The 16,119-nt window shown below is 33.5% G+C and overlaps 2 protein-coding genes across 2 annotated transcripts; both read left to right on the forward strand.

The window, feature by feature from the left end:
• Positions 1 to 3,460: 3,460 nt before the first annotated feature.
• Positions 3,461 to 3,847, forward strand: LOC102603556 (auxin-induced protein 15A). Its single transcript, XM_006339071.2, has one exon. The coding sequence runs from the start codon at positions 3,461 to 3,463 to the stop codon at positions 3,845 to 3,847; it is 387 nt and encodes a 128-aa protein (XP_006339133.1).
• Positions 3,848 to 7,182: 3,335 nt separating this feature from the next.
• On the forward strand, positions 7,183 to 15,746 carry LOC102603894 (125 kDa kinesin-related protein-like). The gene is made up of 23 exons (XM_006339072.2): positions 7,183 to 7,311; positions 7,449 to 7,578; positions 9,217 to 9,375; positions 9,466 to 9,815; positions 9,903 to 10,041; positions 10,250 to 10,347; positions 10,436 to 10,592; positions 11,467 to 11,536; positions 11,657 to 11,733; positions 12,014 to 12,067; positions 12,161 to 12,241; positions 12,320 to 12,431; positions 12,503 to 12,589; positions 12,668 to 12,843; positions 13,008 to 13,169; positions 13,273 to 13,380; positions 13,480 to 13,638; positions 13,712 to 13,795; positions 13,867 to 14,072; positions 14,280 to 14,381; positions 14,530 to 14,639; positions 14,842 to 14,993; positions 15,194 to 15,746. Exons 1-23 carry the CDS (start codon positions 7,253 to 7,255, stop codon positions 15,392 to 15,394), a joined length of 3,033 nt encoding a protein of 1,010 aa, XP_006339134.1. The 5' UTR covers positions 7,183 to 7,252; the 3' UTR covers positions 15,395 to 15,746.
• The last annotated feature ends 373 nt before the right edge of the window (positions 15,747 to 16,119 follow it).

Below are 16,119 nucleotides of genomic sequence, written 5' to 3' on the forward strand. Positions count from 1 at the left end.
GCACTATGAAAGTTGGAGGTCAAAGTTAAAATTTGAAGCCAAGTTTAAGGTCCAATATATGTATTATCCCATAGTTAAACTATGCTCAATTTTTTTATTGTATCATAATGTATGGTCAGTGTATAACTAATGTATATATAAGCTATATTGTATAATCAGTGTATATTGTTTATGACTTTTGACAAGATATATTGTACAGTAAAAGTCAAAACATTGTGCTTTACCGTACTTCCAATCTATAAATGGAAGAACGAGTTTGCCTGCAATTCTGCCCATCCAGAAAATTAAAACAAGAACAAATTTAAAACAACAAGCAGACAATAATTTTGGGAGATAAATATATGTGCATAATGTATAAGAATTTTCAAATTATAATTCTAACTCCTTTTGCTACTATCACTTTTCTTAGTTCCATACAATCAGGGTTTGTAATGAAAACTGAAAATGGACTGACATAACAAGGCGATATCAATGAAGTGGGTTGAGAATCATAACATCGTAAGAATACTACTCTTTATGTTTTAATTTATTTGTGTTAGTTTGACTAGACAGACATCTTAAGAAAATTATTAAATAAGACTTTTAAATCTTAATATTTAACCTAAAAGTATATATAATTTACTAAAATACATTTTAATATTATGGTCTTAATCATGTCACGTACAATATTGAAATTCAAAAGTTACCAAATTAGGAAAGATGTACGTCTTTTAAATAGGCTAAAAATGAGAGTACTGATTTCTTCACATATGTTTAAAGAGTTATAATCCGATACCTATATTGATGAGTGTTATGCATAATTATTGGGGGCAGAACAGACGGTTCATAAGGTTTAACTTTAAGCACACCATTTTTCTTCAATTGTTTCCCGTTGCAGTATATATAAATGCATTCTTTAACTTTGCCTCAATTGATATTTATGATTTTTAATTTTGGATGTGTACTAATAGGCATTTAAAATTATATGAAGTTGAACAAGTAAACACATTGGCCCTACATGACATCATATGTGTCAATTCACATTTTATGTGACGTCCTACATGTATTATGACACGTAGAACAAAAATGTCTACTTGTTCAATTTTATATAAGTTTAACCTACTTGTGCACACCCAAACTTGGAGGGCATAAATGCTAGTTGAGGTCAAGTTTAAGGGTATGTTGACCACTTGACCTCAATTGATATTTATGCTCTTTAACTTTGATTGTGCATGATTAGACACTTAAACTTGTATAAAATTAAACAAATAACACACGAGTCTTATATATATGGCAGAATACACATAGAATGCCACATAAAACACAAAATTACCATATAAGATGCCATGTAGGACGAATTTTGCATTAACAATCCTATTATTTGATGTTATAATTTATGTGTCCTTGAACCATATTAACAAACTCAATCGTTATTCTAAACACGTTCTCTCAAAGGCAACTCTTGTTATTGACTTTATTGATTTGTGAAACAAGAATCTTATGGAAGGTTATATATATATATTATAAAATAAAAATTCTGCAATGACATTTTCCAAGAATCAGGTACAAAATTTCGTACTGATCATTACATATATTTTTTTTAATATCATATATATGCACAAGTTAGGCATCATCAATATACAAACGAGTGAAGTCAAAATCACAAAGAATATTCTATTTAATTTTGACTTCTGTCATATTTTAAAGTGAGCTATTTCCACACAATTTTTTTTTTTTAGAAAAATCAAAACAGCTGTATACATCTAATATACTTTTTCAAAATAAACAACTGTTTTGAAAAGTATGTGTTTGTCATCTTACAAAGTACCGTCATTCTTCCATCATCGATGAGTTTTGAATTACATTGAATCGTGACAACAAGTTAATTAATTACACAAAATCTCAATAACAAGATTACTTTGCTATTTATAATATTTTGTCATGTATTTAAGTCATTTACAAAATATTTTATCTATTGCTCGATATAAATTGTAATTCTAGGTTGTCACGTGACTTTCACCTCGATGATTTACCCAATTAAAAGTATTTTATCTATCACTCGATATAAATTATAACTCAAGGTTGTCACGTGACTCTTTCACTTCGATGACTTAGCCAATTATACGTGTCATTAGGGACCCTAAAACTTTATTAGTAAGTCTAATCCCTCGTTAATACATATGCCTTTTTAAAAAAAAAAAAAAAAGTTTTGCTCTTCTCTCCACACGTTATGTGTATGCACGTTTAGTTTCTTGTCTCTTTTTTTTCATTTTCAAGGTTTGGTAGTTCGACTAATTTTATACACCTAATTAAGTGACTAGTAATATTGAAAGGGTTTTAAACTTTTAATATTATAATAAAGGCTTCTTGGATTTGACGTACAAGCCGTCCAACAAATTGATGAGTTGGTGATAAATGATAATTAAGGGATAACTTTTGTAAATAGAAAATCCTTATTAACTTTAATTTTCTTATTTAGATTGACAAATGGCAAGGAATTAAGTTAACTCTTCAACTAAACCATGATTATATTCTTCATTCAATTATACGACTATTATATGTCTTAGTTTTTTTGGTAGAATAGGTTGGTTATAACTAATCCAAGTTCTCTTTTTATGCTAATTCATTAGTTAAGTAGTTGTTAATATTTGATTTAAGGAGTCCTTATAAGTGGTTACAAGTATTTGATATAAACAACTCTTGATCTCTTACATTCATTTACCTAACGAAGTTTTAATTATTTTTTTGAGAATATGTATTGTTCCAACTACATTTATATTTGTGCTAATATATAGCATTTTTAATCCCTTTATATATTATTGATAATTTAATTTTAATTTTTATGATATTTTACTAAATATATTTAACTTAAAATATGACTTTTTGATCTTGTCGCTTGTGAATACTCACAATCATTAAGTATTATTAATGATTAATCCACAATTTAATCTTTAATTACCTATGCGTTGTATTAATTTTGTGTTGTTGCTCGTATTTGAGAATAATATACTTCTAAAAATGATTCAATTACAATAATTTTTTTACGTAAAGGAATCAAAAACACATATTTTAATTAATTAAAAATTAAATATATCAAATCATATATTATAAGGATCAAAATCAGAATTCGCCAATAAATGAAGGTCCGAAAATGCTATTATCCCTTTATATTTGGGGAGTCATACCATCCAATAAAAAATATCTTCTTGGTTAGATAGGCTATAATATTTTATACCTACTAATAATTGCACTAAACTATTGACAAGTCCAAAATACATAAAATAATATCTATAATATATAAATTTAATGAACTACATTAACAATCATAGTTTTCTTTGAGAAAAACCATCCCACCCACCCTTTCTAGTGGATATATATTACTCAAGGAACTTCTTTCCCTTTTAACTTTCTTTCTCTTCATATATTTTCTTCTTCTACCTTTTATATTTCCAATCCAAATTTATTCAAAGGGGAAATTAAAATGCTAGGAATGAACAAGTTTATTTCAATGAAGAAATTAGCCAAGAAGGCTAAGGCAATAACAAGTCCTACTCATGAATACTTTCTTATTAAGGACAACAAAAACAATGAAGAATGGTCACTAGCTAACCCTAATTCATCAATACCAATAGGGAATTTGGCCATCTATGTGGGGGAAGAACGAGAACGATTCATCGTTCCAACGAGCTATCTTTCTCATCCATTGTTCAAGATTTTGTTGGAGAAAACTTACAATGAGTTTGGGTTTGATCAAACAAATGGATTGGTGGTGCCATGCAGTGTTAATGCATTTCAAGAAGTGGTTAATGCTGTGGAATGTTGCAATGGGAAGTTTGATTTTGGTGAGTTGGTGGAGGAGTTTTTGTAGATATTGTTATATGAATAATAGCATAGGAAAATAGAATGTTTTTGTAACTTTTAAAATTGGATCACATTTTGAGTGCCATCATATAGAGTAGCATGATGTTTTTGAGCAGATGGTCTATCAGAAACAACCTTTCTATATTGGATATGTTATTATTGTTATTGTATAGCATGAAGAAATGATCTTAGAATTCATGAGCTAGAATAGGGAATTAATTATTTCAATGTTCAATTTTCTTGTACCATGAGATTTGGTAGGACAAGATTTTTGTGTAAATTGAGATTAGAATTTCCCAAAATAATAGCTATACCATTTGATATAACTGTTTGCTATTCTGCACAATTTCGCCATCTTTAATTTATATTCATTTTACTAGTCAAAATATGCAATCATATGCCATAGTTTTGCAATGCTCGAATTTTTGACAAATTATCAAACACAAATACTAATATTGCAATATGATCATTATATTAATCTAATTCAGGTTCGACAGAAGGTTTTCAAAAGTACATTTTGTTTAGGGAAGAATGTAGCTTGTATATTATAATAAGATTTTAGCCTTTTTAAAATTATTGGTTCCCTATTAGATGGATTTCTTGATTTTTTAAAGATAAATACAAAGTTTGGATCAAAATTACTAAAGTAATTGACTAAACATGTAACTTTTGTCTCTAGCTCCGTCTATGTATATTATTGTACCACAAGCAAGGTTTTGATTGAATAAAATATATGCTTACGTTATCTCTATTTTTATGGAGAAGAAATGTTGTTGCCACTATTATGTGTCGAATAAGATGAGAGAAGTATCAATTTTGGATCTTTAATTTAGTCAACAAATTGCAATGTAAATTTATAGTGACAACCAAGTGAATGAGAAATGTAACTTTCATATACAACCTTTGCCTATTCAAATTCAATAAGGCCGGCGGTATAGGAATGAAACTCTTTGTTACCCAAGATCAAGATGTTAGCAAATATTCAAAAGAATAAATTAATTCACTTCGTTATCATCAATACGTACATTAACATATACATTGTATATGCATTAGTCAATTAATTAAACATTATACACTTTAAATACTTTTCTTTTTGGTTTTCCACCTGGTGTCCGGGAAGCCCACATTGGAGCTCCGACTAAATTCGGATCGCGCTCTGTAGGGTCCATTCGGGGGGGTGGCGCTCCCAACTGGATTTCTCCATACCCAAGGCTCGAACCCACCCGAGACCTCTGGTTAAGGGTGAAGCACTCTCACCAGTGCATCACAACCCATGTTGGTACACTTTAATACTTTACTTACTAGCTAGGCTGCATATATGTTAGTTCTAGAGCAAACTTTAGTGTTTGATTCCATGCGCCGAATATGCCCCCATCAGGACCGGCCCCACACTCTTTGGGTGTATTTGGTTACGGATGGCGGACGGACATGTTATTTTGAAAAGTATTTTTCAATTTTTTCATGTTTGATTGACCCCAAAAAATAAAAAAATACAAATTTTGTAAGTTTAGATCCTAATTACGTGCTTTCACATCAAGGATACTCTTATATGTATCTTGGTGGATACATGTTTTCAAATATGTTGTATCCAAGCGTCATTCACATATATATGAGACACTGACAGCCTCATAGCTCACTCTCTTACTCGTCTCTCTTCTTGTGTATCTATATTTTCAGAATGTATCTGGTGTCAAAAATACGCTGATACATTCATCAGTGTACCCCTGCACACAGAGAGACAGCGAGCGAGAGAAAGAAAGAGAGAGCAAGGGGGAATTTGAAGGAGTGGTGTTTGATTTGAAATATGATACGAAATTCTTAATTGGTGAGACAATATGCAATTATTTCAAACCATAGAGTGGATTAAATTAGTATGTATGATAGATATATTTGTGTAGTTACATAGTTTCTCAACCGAAAAGGAAAAATTACTTAAATACACAACACTTCTTTACCTATTCTCAATATTTCCCTACTCTTTCATTAAAATACAAAAATCCCTTATTTTCCCCCAATTCAACTTAACCGGATACTTTATTAGTTTAAGTATCCGCCCGTTATTAATTAAAGTATCCGCGTTGATATATTATGCATCCGCCCGTTAATTAAGTATCTGTGCTGCTAACAACTTAATAATTTAAGTATCCGCCCGTTATTAATTAAAGTATCCGCGTTGATATATTATGCATCCGCCCGTTAATTAAGTATCTGTGCTGCTAACAACTTAATAATTTAAGTATCCGCCCGTTATTAATTAAAGTATCCGCGTTGATATATTATGCATCCGCCCGTTAATTAAGTATCTGTGCTGCTAACAACTTAATAATTTAAGTATCCGCCCGTTATTAATTAAAGTATCCGCACTGATATATTATGCATCCGCCCGTTAATTAAGTATCTGTGCTGCTAACAACTTAATAATTTAAGTATCCGCCCGTTTTAATTAAAGTATCCGCACTGCTATATTATGCATCCGCCCGTTAATTAAGTATCTGTGCTGCTAACAACTTAATAATTTAAGTATCCGCCCGTTTTAATTAAAGTATCCGCACTGCTATATTATGCATCCGCCCGTTAATTAAGTATCTGTGCTGCTAACAACTTAATAATTTAAGTATCCGCCCGTTTTAATTAAAGTATCCGCACTGCTATATTATGCATCCGCCCGTTAATTAAGTATCCGTGCTGCTAACAACTTAATAATTTAAGTATCCGCCCGTTTTAATTAAAGTATCCGCACTGCTATATTATGCATCCGCCCGTTAATTAAGTATCCGTGCTGCTAACAACTTAATAATTTAAGTATCCGCCCGTTTTAATTAAAGTATCCGCACTGCTATATTATGCATCCGCCCGTTAATTAAGTATCCGTGCTGCTAACAACTTAATAATTTAAGTATCCGCCCGTTATTAATTAAAGTATCCGCGCTGCTATATTAAGTATCCACACTGCTATATTATGTATCCGAAAAACACTAAAAATGGGATTTTTGGTAATTAATGAAAGAGTAGGGAAAGGAAGTAATTTCTTTCTTATACTATGTCATTTGCCTAATTTTTACAAAAAAAAAAGACTTACAAACTACCTTCTTTCGCAACTGGGCTTTTGTTCAAATACAAGCCCATGTTAGAATCCTTCCATGAAGAAGCCAGACCCGAACCGGACAACAAATCGAACATGACCCGGTAGATGACTTCATAAATTGGCAACCTCATCTGAAATTCCAAAATCATCTCAACCGTTTATCTTAATTCTAGCAAAATCAACGGTCAGATGATGATCAAGAGCGTCTTCCCAAAAAATTCAAATTCTCCTCTTCATCCCGCTCCCATTTTCAGATCTTCCCAAACTCAAACGGCTAATCTCTTTCTCTCTCTAACATTCTCTCTCTAAAAATCGACTCCTTTGAAAATGTCGAATCGCCATGAGAAGGAGAAAAGTGTAAACGTTCAAGTTCTGCTTCGTTGCAGGTACTAATTATTATCATTTCGTTTGTAATTTTCGTTAATTACTCATAAAATGCTTAATATTGATCATTTAAGACTCGATTGCTAATTAGTTTAAGTCCAAAAAAATGGATTAATTTTGTTGATTTGATGTATTATAGGCCGTTTAGTGAGGATGAAGTGCGGAATAATGCTCCGCAAGTGGTGACTTGCAATGAGTACCAAAAAGAGGTAGCTGTGTCACAGAATATTGCTGGGAAGCACATAGATAGGGTTTTTACATTTGATAAGGTAATTAGTGTTTGATTACAAAATGGTTTCATTTTTTGTTTGAAATCTAGTTAGTATACTGGAATCAATTTTGTTGTTCATTTGGTTATGCTTTTGCATTGATTTTGAATTGGTACTTGGAATTTGAAGGTCTTTCCTTTTACCCCTATTTGAACTAATGTTATTGGGTTTTTCGCTTTTGTGTTTGAACATAAACCTGAAAGAAGAAACCTTTGCCATAGACATTCTAAGTGTGATTATAGAACCTAAATCTACTTCCTTTGCTCTATTTAGGTTAGAAAATAAATATTGCTCTTGTATTTGAACATAGACCTGGAAGAAGAAAGCAATTTTTACACGAGAAGGGCTTTCCATGTTTCCATGAACAAAGAAATACTGCTCCATTTCGGTAAAAACTTACTCTCATAGGGTGCTTACACTAGATGCATGGCATGTGTTTGAATATATACGACTATCACTTAACCATGGTTAATTAATTTATAATTGCTTCATTAAAGCACTTAACCATGGTAAGTTCCATTGGTTTGGTCTAAACACCTGGTGGGAGTAAGTATTTACCCTTCATTTCTAATGTTCCTTTTTTGGTTGAAGAAGTGATGAAACTGCATATTTTAGTCTTAAAGAAGATTAAAGCGCTTGAGTACAACTAGACGGTAAAAGAAATAGATACCTTGATCCCTAGAGATTATCTGTGATTGTTTATCCTATCTTTATGTCTGCTCTCTCAAATTAAAACCAGATAACTGTGTTCAGCAACATGTCAGTCAGATCATTTAATTCATTCATTCTCTGAGCTGATGCATTGCTTTTTAGATTCTTCTTCCAGGTTTTCTTATTTACTTCATTGAGCATACCAATTAGTTGTCATTGAGTCCCAGGTTGATTTGGTTAAAGTAAATTGAGGGTTGGGATTCCTCCAGTGGGGAGATAAGCAATTGCTGGACTGTGACTCTGCTCCTGCAATGTTTCTCACTTGTAGCTCTTTTGTCATGCCAATGCCAGTCTTTGACATCACCATCCTCATTATAGATTGATCTTATGCACCTTTCTAAATTAAGAAAAGAACTACATCCTGTCCTCTCAAATCGATCATCTATTTCTTAATCAGACTGACGTTGGACTACAGTAACTATTGGTGAGATATCAACTTAACCAGAGTTCCTCACTCCCATATATTGTGTGTCACTTCTTATGTTAAAGAAAGGGAATACTACTGATATCTCATTGTTTTAATAGCATCCTTAATTTAGAGTGGATTTCTGGTTTTACTGCTTGTCTGAAATATTAGTGATTTTTGTTCTTGTTTACAACAGAAAAATAATATGATCCGACTTGTTTTATGTTCAGTGGTAGAGAATTCTCCTACCCCCATCCTTGGGGTGAGTTACCATTATCATTATTAAGTTGGATATCGCTCTTAGTGCTAAAATATGGAAATGCCCACCTAAGATACTCTTTAACACAAAGAATTATCGTGTGAAATTTCTGATCTAAACTGATGTAAGCACTTTAGCCATGAGATGTTCAATGCCAATATTTTGCTACAATTTGTCTTATGTTTTAAGTTATGGTCTTTTCATGCTTCTATCATGTTCTGATGACAAAAGAACTGCTTCTATCATGTTCTGTTCTGTTCAGGTTTTTGGCCCATCTGCTCAGCAAAGGGATCTTTATGATCAGGCAATTATCCCAATTGTGAATGAAGTTTTAGAGGGATTTAACTGTACTATTTTTGCTTATGGTCAAACTGGTACAGGTAAAACATACACCATGGAAGGTGAATGTAAGAGGTCTAAGGTACTAGCTGACAGGCCTTGTGCCTCAATCCCACTGTAGAAGCTTATGTAACGATTTTTGTTTCTAACCTGTGATTGCCTGATGTAACAGAGTGGGCATAACAGTGAACTTCCTCCAGGAGCAGGAGTTATACCTCGAGCAGTCAAGCAAATTTTTGATATGCTGGAGAGTCAAAATGCAGAATATAGTGTGAAAGTAACTTTCTTGGAGTTGTACAATGAAGAGATCACTGACTTGTTAGCCCCTGATGATTTATCAAAAGTTTCTGTAGAAGATAGGCAAAAGAAACAATTGCCACTTATGGAAGATGGAAAAGGTGGAGTATTAGTGAGAGGACTTGAAGAAGAAATTGTTACAAGTGCTAGTGAGATATTCGCCTTGCTTGAAAGGGGATCAGCAAAACGTCGGACTGCAGAAACCTTGCTGAATAAGCAATCAAGGTACTGATTTTTGTTTCTTTGTAGAATCCATCATTATTATTATGTTGCATTCAATATGTTAGAAGCAATGCTCTTTCCTTTTTTCAGTCGTTCACATTCTCTTTTCTCCATAACAATACACATCAAGGAAGCAAACACTGAAGGCGAAGAACTCATAAAATGTGGCAAGCTTAATTTAGTAGATTTGGCTGGTTCAGAAAATATTTCACGTTCTGGGGCTAGGGAGGTAATGTGTTTACTTATCTTGTACAAACTCTTTGCGAAGGTTGTTTCTTGATCTTGTTTGGTCAACCACACACAAATCATCTGTTCCTTCTCTCTTTATAGTGTAGGCACTGCTGTCTAAGTAGTTTTTCCTCTTATTTTTCCATTTTGTTGTACTTCAACTTCTTTAATCTGTGCCCTTATCCTCTGTCTCTTGTACCATTTGTCAGGGGCGTGCAAGGGAAGCTGGAGAAATAAACAAAAGTCTACTTACACTAGGGAGAGTAATTAGTGCTCTTGTTGAGCATCTTGGGCATGTCCCTTACAGGTAGTTACTAACTGCGATCATTTTTTCATTTGGTTTTTGCTCTGTGTGTTTCTAAGCCATTTCTTATGATGCTTACTATGAAATTTAGGGATAGCAAACTCACACGTTTGCTCCGTGATTCATTGGGAGGAAGAACAAAAACATGTATTATTGCCACAGTGTCACCTGCTGTTCACTGTCTGGAGGAGACCTTGAGTACGCTGGATTATGCCCACAGGGCAAAGAATATTAAGAATAAGCCTGAGGTAAAATGTAGAATGCATGAATAAGCAAACAGTTTCTTACATGACTCATCTCACGGTTCTCCACTCTTAATTATCTAAAAACAAGTCAATAATTCTTTGATTGCTGGTGCTGTTTGACATTCAAATGCAATATCAGTGTCCATCTACTGTTCACATGAATGATTTATTATGTATGTTGAATCTCCATGAGTATCTTCTGGATGTATATAACGTCATAGTGATTCATATTCTTGTTGCATTCCACTTGCCAGATGATTTATGTGTCATCTTATCAATCAATGTTTCTTCTGTCATCTCCAGCTGAACATTCCTCATTTTCTGGTTTAGTACAACAGCTTTAGGCAAGTATTGCTCGCCTTACTTCACCATATTTGTTTCGGAGTAGTTTTCAGATGAAATTCCTTTTTCGGAATGGAGCTGTTTTTCCTAAGTTGATTAAATTTTTTTGACCATGCCATTCTTCCTCTAATGAATAGAGATATCATTGTTGTTTGGGTTGAAACACAACCACTACATGACCTATACTTTAAGATGTTTCACATTCACTAGTATGTAACTACATAATGGATATGGATTATCAGGTTTTGACTTTTGCATAAAGATTTCAGATCTAATATGTAAAAATTGGCTACTTTTCTGATGTTCCCAAAGTACTTTGGTTAATTGAAGCAAATCGGTCAGTTTGCTTGAGTAATCAAAGTTTCAACATTTATCTGCTTAATCTCTAGCAGCTGACTGCTTTATATCTTTCATCCTCACCTTATCTGGTACTAATTTCCATATAACCTCATAGTGTTAATTAAATTTGAACCATGGAACTAATTATTTTGGTCGTCTGTTGTCTCTGTATCTTATTTCTTCGTTAAATCTGTAGGTGAATCAAAAAATGATGAAATCCACCCTCATCAAGGATCTGTATGGTGAAATTGACAGGCTTAAAGCAGGCGAGTACTTTTTTGTTCTAGCCAATTGTGGTGTGACACCCTCATCAGTTATCATTTTTCTTTTTGTAGAAACTGTTTAACATAATTGTTCATTTTTTTTTGTTCCATTTGTTCTTCCAGAGGTGTATGCTACACGTGAAAAGAATGGTGTGTACATACCAAAAGATCGATATTATCAGGAGGAGAATGAGAGAAAGGTAACACATCTTTGTTTTTGCCCACAATGTCTTGTTTACTGTCAATGTATGATAAAGGTTGTGCATCGTAGTTTTTGCCTATATTTCGTCTTGTTTGCTGTCTATTAGTGATTCTATTTATTGTTATAGTGTGTAATATATCTAAATTCACTGTATGTTAGCCTTATTGAGTAGTGGATTATATAGCTTCAATCAGTTTTTTGTATGAGTTTCTGGTATTGAATTATCGTCTCAGTCTCACTATACATTTGAAAGCAATTCTTACCTTTTCCATGTTTAGGCTATGACAGATCAAATTGAACAAATGGGAGTGACCTTAGAAAACCAGCTGAAGGTCTGCTTTCTGAAACTCTTGTTGTTGACACGTGTCTTATGTATTCCACTTGTGTAGTGTGAGTGATTTCGATTTTTGGTTTGTGAAAATCAGCAACTTGAGGAGTTGCAAAGTAGATATGATCACCAGGTTCATCAGTGCTCAGATTTGACATGTAAACTTGATGCTACACAGGTGAGTTTCTAGCCTTCTGTTCTAATATCATTTTTTAAAATCCTGTTCAAAAGCTCTTACTATTGATGCTTCTTGCAGAAACACTTGAACCAAACTACCTTCTTCTTGTCTAATGCTGAGGAAGAATTAAGACAAAGCAAGTACACCCTCAAGGAGCGGGATTTTATCATCTGCGAACAGAAAAAAGCTGGTAAAGTGGTCTGACCTTTGGTTTTGAATGTCACATAGACTTTGGTCTTTAATTTATGTTGATATTTACAGAAAATGCCCTTGCTCAGCAAGCATGTAGTTTACGGGCTCAGTTGGAGAAATCACTTAAAGACAACACTTCACTATTTCTGAAAATTGGTAAGGCATCTGATAGCAATCTGCAGAAATGATTTGTTGGGATCAGTTATTCTTTTCCTCTAATATTGTTTTTTGCAGACAGAGAAGACAAGCTGAGTGCCGATAATAGGTCGGTGGTGAACAACTTTCAAACTGACCTTGCAAAACAACTTGGTTTCCTTTCCAACTCGGTGGCAACATCAGTGTGTCGACAAAATGAACACCTCCAGTGTGTTGAGAAATTCTGTCACGACTTTCTTGAATCTCATGATAAGGTGATAACCAGTGGCAGACATTCCTTCTTTTATTTCCTTAATTATAAAATTTGTAGTTATTTGGTTTGTTTTACTTCTGATACTGGGCTTCGCATTTTTAATTTCATATTAGCTGAAAATCCAATTTTTCTGAACTGTTTGTGAGATAAAAAAAATTCTTGTAGGCTGTTGTAGATTTGAAGAGGAAAACTAGAGCTTCAAGGGCCCTGTATGTATCTCATTTAGAGGCCATGCAAAATGTGGTAAAACTGCATAAAGCTAGTTCTACTGCTGCTCTGGAGGAGATTTCTGCTTTGGCTTCTTCTAATTCAATTTCCATTAAAGAAGTATGGATTTGTTCCTTCTCTGTATGTGTTTCAGTCCATGTATGTTATAATGATCAATGCAGTTGCAGGATTGAACACTTCACTTTTCCCTTCCGTGATGCAGTTTTTTGATGCGGAAGATGTGGAAGCAAATTCCCTATTTGAAGAACTCCAGAGCACTCTCTCAACTCACCAAGGAGAAATGGCACTTTTTGCTGGCGAACTTCGTCAGGTTTCATTTGTTACTTTATCTCTAGGAGTAGTCTGCCTTTTATCTATTCTTTTAAGGTTTCTTTCATGTTTTTTTATTCTTAGATTTCTCATTGTGCAGAAATTTCACGATAGTACAGAGCATTTGGCAAATATCTCCGAGATCATTCAAGGATTTTTTGATAAGCTTGTGGAAGAATCAAAAAAACTTGAAAGACATGCGTCGACAGTTGATGAGATCCAGACGAAGTGTATTGCTGAATTTGAGGCGGCATATGAGGTATACATTTGAAAATTCTGCCTGTATAGATATTAGTTGTCCTTACTGTGACTGATGTTTGAGTTTGTTTCAGGAACAATCAAGAGCAGAAGCAGAGAAGCTTATTGCTGATATGACTACCATGGTCTCCAATCACCTGCATCGACAAAAAGAGCTGGTTCGTCTTTTTTAATCTTGTAATCATTAATGGTATATCTTCCTTTGGGTTCCTTATACTGTAGTTGACAGGTGGGTACACGCTTAGTTGATCTTAGAGAAACTGTTACTGGAAATAAGACATTCTTGGATGGACATGTATCCTCTATGGAGGGTATTACAACAGTTGCAAAAAGAAAATGGCAGGATTATTCTACGCAAGCAGGCAGTAGCACGAAAGAAAATGCTGATTTCTCAGCTGCTAAACATTGTCGGATGGAATTACTTATGCAGAAGTGGTAAGAATCCGACTTTGTTGTTGTTTTGAGTTTCAGCCTTTTATTTCATTTAAATATGCATCTGATCTCTATCGAATTTCTGTTCCCTAATATTGTCAGTTCATTGTTTTTGATTGGATCTCTATCATTTTGTTTTCTTTCTATTATTTTACCTTCACTTTTATTTCTGTATTTCTGTTACAATTCTTTTTTGTTTTTCATATCCAGTGTAAGCACTACTGAAACAGCTCATAAGCAGTGGCAAAGTACAAATGAATCAGTTAATGACATGGGTAGTCAACATGTCTTGACAATGCATTCAGTTGTCAGGTTAGTTTTTAATATGCTTTGGTACCTGATTTCATGATGCTGAATGTATTTATAAAATATAAACTTTAGCTGTTTCTTTGCGGAGAAACTTAAGGATTACATTGAATTTCCTTAATGGATTCCTTTATTTTTCTTTTGCTGGTGACAGGAATATGTGTGACAGTAATGAGCAACATGTAACTGAATTTGACTCTACAAAGGATGCTGCTGACGAAGTCGTAACAAGGAATAGTGAAGATGCCGTTCAATCTTTTGACAGTAAGTTTCCTATGCTCTCTGTCTCTTTTAAGTTTTATTTTCCTCTTTTTTGATTAGATTTGTCTACTAGTAATCTTTCTCTTGTCTTACCCAATGTGTTCTAAATATAATAGAGTTTGTGCATTTACTGAAGAAGCATTTTACAATACTAGCTACATCTGCTGGTTGCATAACTTTTCTTCTGGTTTAAATTCTAACCCAGGCTTGTCGGAGAAAGAGAGAGCATCTATATCTGGCATTTTGGATACTGCCAACACTCATTCAGAAACCATTGGAGTACTTGAGCACGATCACGCTAGTCAGTGTACTTCTATAGAACAGAAGGCCCTTGAAACTTTTCAGCAGAGATATATGGTATGTTGTTTATCATAATCCATTATAACTTTGAGTAGCTACCATGAGCATGGTGGTTTTTCTTCACCTGTCAGTGTTTTTTCCAAATGCAACAGAAAAGAAAAATGCTGCCATTTGCATCTTATATTACCTTTTAATTGACAAAATAAAACTCTGTATCATGCCTTTTCATGAGATGTCTTTTCCTTAATGACTCACAGGATTATGAGCCAACTGGATCAACACCAGTCAGGTCTGAGCCAGATGTTCCAAGCAAGGGGACTATTGAATCTTTGCGCACCATGCCAGTGGAATCCCTTCTAGAGGAGTTTCGGGAGAATAACACTTTCGAGTCATTTCAAGTAAAGGAAGTAAAGCCATCACTAGTCCCACGATCTCCTCTATCGCAAATTAACCATTAGCAGATTGGTTTCTTTCTTGTGTGTCATCCTCTGATCTGTATCTGTAATTTTTGTGTGTACTTGTACCACACTCAGGAAAAATACGTCTAATACTGTAACATAACATGTTGCTAGCTAATTCTGTCAAAGATAAATCCCTCCTTGGGATTTAGAAATGGTTGTAAATGAGGAAAGGCTTGATCATTGGTTTCCAGAATTTGATTTAGTGAGTGAGAGGAATCCCTTTATTTATTGTGACAATGGCTCTTTGCTACTCAGTAAGAGTGACAATTCCATTTTGTAACAGTTCTGTAATAACATTCAGAGCTTCAATACTATGTCAATAGATATGTTGTAACTTTCATTTATTCAATTTTTGCTGTGTAAATACTTTCTAAAGCACCTTTTTAATCTTTCACAGAAAAGTTGTGCAGATTCCTTTGCCTTAAGGCAATATTTGCATTATGTTTCTTGACATGGCAAAACATGGAAATTTGTTTATCAGATTGTTTTTACCTTAAAAAAATGGCAGGACTATACGTAATGCTCTCCCAACTCATTATGAAATATTTTCTTTATAGATAAAAATATTATTTATGATCTACTTTGCTAATATATTTTTAGTTAGTTTATAGTTTTTCAATGTTTTAGATATATTATTTCAAATTTGGACTTTATTTTGTATTAAGATCGGAAGTTATAATTATATTGTTATAGTTTTTCAAATTCGAAGTTAACAATTTACT

The sequence above is a fragment of the Solanum tuberosum genome, unplaced genomic scaffold (genome assembly GCF_000226075.1).
Source record: "Solanum tuberosum cultivar DM 1-3 516 R44 unplaced genomic scaffold, SolTub_3.0 scf00008, whole genome shotgun sequence".
In the NCBI taxonomy this organism is placed as follows: Eukaryota; Viridiplantae; Streptophyta; class Magnoliopsida; order Solanales; family Solanaceae; genus Solanum; species Solanum tuberosum.